The sequence below is a fragment of the Fulmarus glacialis genome, unplaced genomic scaffold, assembly GCF_000690835.1.
Source record: "Fulmarus glacialis isolate BGI_N327 unplaced genomic scaffold, ASM69083v1 scaffold2311, whole genome shotgun sequence".
Classification (NCBI taxonomy): domain Eukaryota; kingdom Metazoa; phylum Chordata; class Aves; order Procellariiformes; family Procellariidae; genus Fulmarus; species Fulmarus glacialis.
Window position 1 is genome coordinate 46,129 of NW_009192004.1, and position 7,344 is coordinate 53,472.

The 7,344-nt window shown below is 35.7% G+C and overlaps 1 protein-coding gene across 1 annotated transcript in view; it reads right to left on the bottom strand.

Annotated features, from left to right (window-relative positions):
- The window catches only part of DUS2 (dihydrouridine synthase 2), a 24,256-nt gene extending 17,600 nt beyond the window's left edge, over positions 1 to 6,656 (bottom strand). The window contains exons 1-5 of the mRNA XM_009586875.1: positions 6,602 to 6,656; positions 4,974 to 5,065; positions 4,012 to 4,055; positions 3,132 to 3,192; positions 250 to 297 (exon numbers count right to left, since the gene is read on the bottom strand). Coding sequence (XP_009585170.1) covers positions 250 to 297; positions 3,132 to 3,192; positions 4,012 to 4,055; positions 4,974 to 5,065; positions 6,602 to 6,629 — 273 coding nt within the window. The 5' untranslated portion in view covers positions 6,630 to 6,656. The remainder of the gene's footprint in view (positions 1 to 249; positions 298 to 3,131; positions 3,193 to 4,011; positions 4,056 to 4,973; positions 5,066 to 6,601) is intronic.
- Positions 6,657 to 7,344: the final 688 nt, after the last annotated feature.

A 7,344-nucleotide genomic window follows, 5' to 3' on the forward strand; every position in this document is an offset into this window, starting at 1 on the left:
GTACATAATACTTTCCAAGGCAGTTCAAAACCCACAAGGTGATACTTACAGACTCTATTTTGTCAGGATCAGATAGTAGTGCTGCTCCCATACCTCCCTGGGAAAATATACAGAAACTGTTACACACTAGGCAAACATATTTTTCAACTCAATTATTTTGCCTGATAGCAGACCACAGCAAAAGTACAATGTTATATTAAGAAAGGAAAAAAAACCAAGGCAGTTCAAAACCCACAAGGTGATACTTACAGACTCTATTTTGTCAGGATCAGATAGTAGTGCTGCTCCCATACCTCCCTGGGAAAATATACAGAAACTGTTACACACTAGGCAAACATATTTTTCAACTCAATTATTTTGCCTGATAGCAGACCACAGCAAAAGTACAATGTTATATTAAGAAAGGAAAAAAAAAAAAAAGAAAAGGAGAAAATGGCAAAATCTAAAATGCAGGAGCATTAGTGAACACTTTGATGAAACACATTTCCTAGAACCAGATCAGAATAATTAAGCAGTAATTCAGGGCACCAACTTGCTCCCATTATTTTATGGAGCGGACAGGATTTCAAAAAGCTATTTTTAGCAACTGTAATCATCCCGTTTCTACTCATTAAGTGACAGCTGAACAGATTTATTGTTTTAACATTATATGCCATGTTTTAGAGGTCTTGATATCAGTAGTTTCTGTCTACACACTACATTCAGAAAAACAGGCTAAGACAAATTAATGAACACTTTAACAATTTAATATTTTAGCTGTTCTTTCTGCACTATCTCATCTGCATGCATAGATCTAGAGGCCAATAGGCAGACATAAAAAATATACTGGAAATATCATCAGACCATTATGAATTTAATGACATGTCCTCAACATGACTACAGTTCCTTGGTAATACTACTTTATCTCAAAATCCATCTGGCAGAAAAATAGAGGAAGTTCAGAAACAACAGAATTTAAATACTAAATAAAAAGGCTGCAGAACTGGGGAAATTAAAATTTGAGTTTAAAAGAATGTGAAATATTTACTTTCACCATACCTCACTTACCTCGTCATTTTCATAAGTTATCATTGAAACAAAAAAGTTAATGGGATTAAAACAGAAAAACGCTAGAAACGTATGTGGATAAAATTATTCACAAGTTAGATGGAGTATATTGGAAGAATTTAAGTAATTATTCTTCAGAGCAAAACAGAAAATCCCCCTAGAAATTGGTCCATCCTATGCCTTTCTTGCACCATCACCCGGTACTTTCAACATTGACCATTGACCATGTCAGATCCAGGCTGAAACACTAAGTTTTGTTAAAGTGAAGATACTAGATACCCGAGAGGTGTCCAACATTCTCACACACCTCACATGCTCCAAAGGAAAAGCAATCTTTGTCATGGAAAAACATCAGCCCTCTCTTATATACTCTATGTACAGTCATTAGGGCCCTTTGGTTCTTCTGTTCCAAAACTCCATGATGTAGTCTGTCCTTTTATTTCTTTAAGGCAACGTGGTCTAAAACAAACGCTTTTCCTTTTCAAGTAGTTTTATCAAAAAATGTGTTCCATTAATGGAAAAGAAATCCATTTAGACAAAGCATTTTTTTCTCTTGGCTGAAGAACTGAGAAAGGAGGATGACATACTTATGTGGAGTAGAGTCTGTACAATGTCATGGCATCATGCAAGGTATAGGCACGTTTGGCAGTGTCAGCTTTGGCCTTTACTATTCCCCATTTTAACAAGATTGCTCTCATGCACCAGATATCTCATTTCAACTGGCCATGTATTTATGCACCAGATACAATAAACTGCCACAGAATTATATTTTTTTCTACTGTGAAAGGGGAGAGGGGGGAAAAAAAAAAGTTTTACTTGGTCCACAGGCAACTTGGTTTGACAACAGAAAACATATAAGCTCTATAAAAGCTTAGGCTGATACTAGGAATTAGGGCAGATCTGAAGTTACCATTTACATTTGTGCTCTTGCTTTAGTAAAAGGCCACTAAAAAGCTTTCAGATGTAAAGACAGGTTACACAGAATTAGGAAGTGAAAGTACTGCCTATATGAATATATTGTTTTCTCTGTTTAAAGGATGAAGCATTACAGCTTCACATGACAGAGAACATGCTCCAAATGCCAAAAATGCTAATACTACAAAGACTAGAGGACAGAAAGTTTAAATGCAACAGCCACACTTCCTCCCTGGAATGATGTTTTAACTCTTCTAAGTTGAAGTTCTTTTTCTTTGACAGTAAGTGCAAAATTTCTCTCACCTATTCTGAGTGAATATCTGACATGAAAATGGAGCTCCATGCTCTAATTCACTGATACTTCATCTATACACTAACTGGCTTAACAGTGCTAACAGTTTGACTACTCTGTTTTAGCCACCGATGATAGAGGACTAGTTTAGTATTGCATGGGCTTACCTAAAAAAATCAAGTTTTAACTCATCCATCCTCCTCCCACTTAAAACTGACCAATAATTGAACTCAGCATTGCTGAGTTGCGAATGTTTACTTGCTCAGATGACAAACTGTGATTCCTATTTTTTTCTAAGGCTAAGCAGAATATATTTCACTCATCCAACAAATCAGTGACCTCAGAAAAACAAAACAAAAAAAACCAAACCACTTTATTTTATCCTGCCTTACAGAATTTACTTTTATGTGCAAGATACAACATAGCCTGTCAGAATTTTCAGAATTCTAAATAACTTTAGTGTTAATTTTGTACAATAATAAAATTTAACAACCTCACTACATTTTGCTCAATATTTAGTGGTTGTCTTGACAGAAAATACAATCACCACTTGCTCAGTGGTACAAGTCCATGCTAACCTGAGCTTACAAACTTCATATATGCTTATACCATATATATATGGTATGTTTAATTACATGACCAAACCTATTCTAAAGTGAGATTTCTAATAGACTATGTTATTTTACTGTATTAGGGCCATGACACCTTCAAGACTTTTTTGTTTATTGTAAAAAAAAAAAAAAAAAACCCTCAAGTTTATCTGCATGAAAATTCTACTGCTTGAATTTGTTCAGCCCAGAAAACCAGAACAGGTATTCCGCACTCCACACCTCTAAGAAAGAAAAAGCTTATTTAAGAGCAATCAGAATCCACTTGCCTTAGTAGAATATTCTTTTGGGCACCCCATGTTGATATCAATACCAGCTACATCACTCTCTCTGAAAGAGAAAAAAGAGACAATTAAAACATTTTTCAGCATATTAGAACAACAATCAGGAAATAGACAACTTTCCAGGAAACTTCTTCCATCATCATTAAGGCTTAAATGAGAATTTAAGGTTAAGTTTTCATTTGAACTTCCGAATTTTTAGCTTCTCGCTTATATAAGTTACATATTTATTTTAACAGCGGAAGATCAGTCTGTCCACAGGTTTCAACAACCAGTGTTGTGCAGAAGCTGCAAATACTCATCTTAAATATGTTTATATAGGATTAAGTATATGTAAGTATAACCACCACTAAATTCACCACTGTCACTAAAGCAAGTCCTATTGAAATTTCCATCTATTTAAAGTGGAGGCTTAAAAGCACTTAAAAAGCCTTTTAAAAAGGTTTGAGACACACTTTTCATTTCTGCACAATATTTTATAGGGGGCTTCAAACCACAAACAATAGGAGACATTTTCAGGCATATTGGTCTTACTTGCAGCTGTGCAATAGCCAGGGGAATTTCATATTGGTGAGATCAAGGACACACTTACTGCACTAACAAAAAGCCATCAATCCCAGTATAGAACTTATGCAGCTGCTGTTTTGAGCAAGAATTATTTTAAATAGAAGTTGCAGTTACACCATTATTCCACTGGCCTTTTGAGATGCTACACTTTACTGTGCAGCTCCTACCGAACTTTTCTTGGTCCTATCAAGACCTACCTCAATCCTCTCAATCATAAAAAATTGTCTTCCACGATAATTCCCCTGTACAAAAAACCCCAAACAAACCCATGGTGGGAAGGGAGTGAGAGAAGATGACTTACACAAGCTTAGCTACTGCCAGGGCTCTTTCAGCATCTGCTGAAACCTATTGGTAAAACAAGAGGATTTATAATTATAAAATATCATCAAATTAGTAAAAAAATGTGCTCACTTGCACATATGTGTAACTATATTTGCGCTAAACATTTAGTACAAAGTGACAGAGACCCATTCAAGGCACAACAGATAGCTAAAACATTTAGCTAAAGCACATACTAAGTCAGACACTGAATGACAGAAAGTGATGCAAAAAGGGATCTGGAGAGGTCTGTCCACCCTCTTAACCTACAACAGTATCAAATGTGCTTAGCCCGTCACCGTTAAATATTTATCATGTTCTTAAGAAGCTCCACTAATAACAATTCTACAGCCTCTACAGGCAACCTATTCCAGGGCTATCATTGCCGCTGAAAAAGGTCTTTTTCAATATCTAATGCAGTCCACACTTCTCCCTCCCTCTCTCCAACCCCCACCATCTCTTGTCCTACACAGAGTGGTCTCAAAGAACAAATTACTACCGTTTTCTCTCCAGCAGCCTTCAGTCCATTTGTGCAATGTTAATGCACACACTAATCCTCTCAGTAAACAGTGAGACTGTTTACTGGACAGTACAAGACTTAAACATGTGATCAAACATCAGCATAGTTTATTTTTGGTATCTATACGTTTGGAAATACATCAAAGATACCTATTACAAAAACAAGCTGCTGTCACATAGCACAGAATTCACCTTAATCACTTCTTCTGAAAACAGCTGTACAGAGATCTTATAATACAGATCTTGACTGCATGTGTACCAGACAGATTAGAAATTCTGCGACACATTTCGTGTGAAATTTTACATCCACCTGAAGCACCAAGAAATTGATAGTCTGCAGTACAGAGAGCTGCTTTAGACCTAACGTTACTAGCACTACCGTGTTTAACTATGTTATTAGAAGAGTACCTGCAGTTGGTTTCTTACCATTTGAAAGACAACATGGTGCCTCTCCCTTTCACAAGTTCTGAAAACAACTCTCTCATTAGGTGCAACAAAGTCCACTGTTTCAAGTACTTCTATATGAAATGAGACAGATAAAACAGGCAAAAGTGATATGCAAACGTAATCATAAAGAAAGTCATATGACTATATATCTTGTATATAAATAAAATGCTATCAAATAAGTCTTCCACGAACAGCAGAACTAATGGCACCCTATCTCCTATATGTCCTTGCAGTACATTTCTCGCACATTGCTGTCTCACTCCCATAGTATTCCCTAATCATCCCCCAGCCTGTTTCTTGGAGCATCAGCACCAGAACAAGTCTAATGATTAATCAGCCAGAATGAACGTAATGGTACCATTTTTGGGAAGGGGCACGAGGGGAAAGTAGATTTGTAGTCAACTTCTTCTCCCCAACAAGGACACTACGAACAACTGTTTCTCGTGCCACTCCACTAGGGAGGTCTCAAAGATATGTTTTTGAGAACCTGTCTGTAAAAATCACGCTAGGCCAAATCTAGCCCACGGACCTCAAGTTAATAAAAGAATGATAAACAGTGAGATCTTGTATGTCTTGCTTTCTTATTGCAGTAGACTAAAAGATGTGTATATTATAATGTCACAAACAGCTAACACTTATAAAGACTCATGATTGGAAACAGTCTTTGAATTTGTTTCTTGGACACTATCAAACTTTTCTTGAAAAATTAAAAGGCTTTGTAACTAATATCGGTAGTTTTGCTCAGGAAATTAGATTTTATATTAGCACATACACATGAAAAAAAAAACCCAAACAAACAAAAAACACAACAAAAAAACCAAACCAAACCAATACAAAAGGGTTTTACTGTTTATTCTTTATTATAATAGCATATGAAGGCAGTAGAGAATGAGAGGCTGAAGCCAGTATAGATACAGAATTGTAATCTGTTAATTACAGTTTTATTATTTGTCTTTCTAACCCACACAAAACTAAAAGCTTTAACATTTTAAACAATATACTGGAACTTTAATGTCCTGACTATTCCAGCTACTAGTTTCTTTCACCTGCTGCTAGGAAGCATAATGCTGAAACATTAGTAATGGATTTCCAACACGGATCTCATTTTTCTTAATAAAGAGAGAAAGACATAATTCCAGGAGCTAGAATTATAGTGTCTTCCACTGTAGAAGGCCTATACTTGCACACCCAGTGACGTGACCTCTGTCAAAGAGTTTAGCAGAAAACTCATCGAATCTTTGTAATAAATTAAGTCAACAGTGGAGAAAGACCTTGTGTTAGGGCCCTAAAAAAAATAACAAACTGTCAGTTACTAATACATTAGCCCTATCCTCCAAAAACATTTGCAGTTTTCGTGAGGGACACTGACTGAACTATTGAAATTCCTTAAGAAGGGAAACTGAAAGTTTGAAACTGTAGAGCAATAGAGAGGTACAAGGTAGAGCTTCAAAAGCTTGTTTTAAGACCCTAGACACTGTTTAGAGAGATTATATGTACTGATACCTCATTGTAAGCACTATAAAATTACTTCAGAGAAAGAAGTATCTTTTCTCTTAACTAGAAAAAAGAATGCTTACAGATATTAACAAAAGAAATGCTATACTTGCCATTTATAACCCTCTTACACTGCAGCATCTTTATGTCAATCAGCTCCTGAGAAGAAAGAATAAAAATATCTCATGAGTTGAAGTGTTTAAGCCACCCAGCTCTAAACAGTTGCCCATTTTATTAAGCAAGAACAACTATCTCGAGATACCAAATAAGAAAAAGAATGGAAATGAAAACAAGAGTTTAACTATACAACACTCTCAACTGAAGTTTCAAAATATAAAGAGAACATATGAACATAAAAATATGATACGTTTATATAGTTCTAGAAGAACCATTTTGTTCAAGTAACTATCTAGCAAGCTGGAAACAAAGCAGAATGAACCACCTAGAGTGGAAGGGGAAGATAACTTAATACTATAGCCACAGACCACCTCAAGAATCAATGTAGCTTTGTACTGACCAAACACATAAGTGAACAAAACAGCAGCATTAGACTTTAAGACTTTTTTACCTTAATCCTGAGTTTTAATGGTTCTCTACGTTAGTTAAAAGACAAAACAAAGCTTTGTGTTGAGCTTTACTGAAGAACCTAGTATACAGTCACCATTCTTCTAGAATTTGTAGCTTGCTTTTAGAAGAAACCCAGAACTTCAATCTACATATATTAGCTTAACTGCAGATTTATGCAAGTCAATTAAGGATACCATTTGAGTCCTTTTCTCATATGGATCTCATCAACTTGATTATAGGTGAGCTTTAAGACAAACTGACTGCCTTTAATTGACGAAGGGCTACAGCT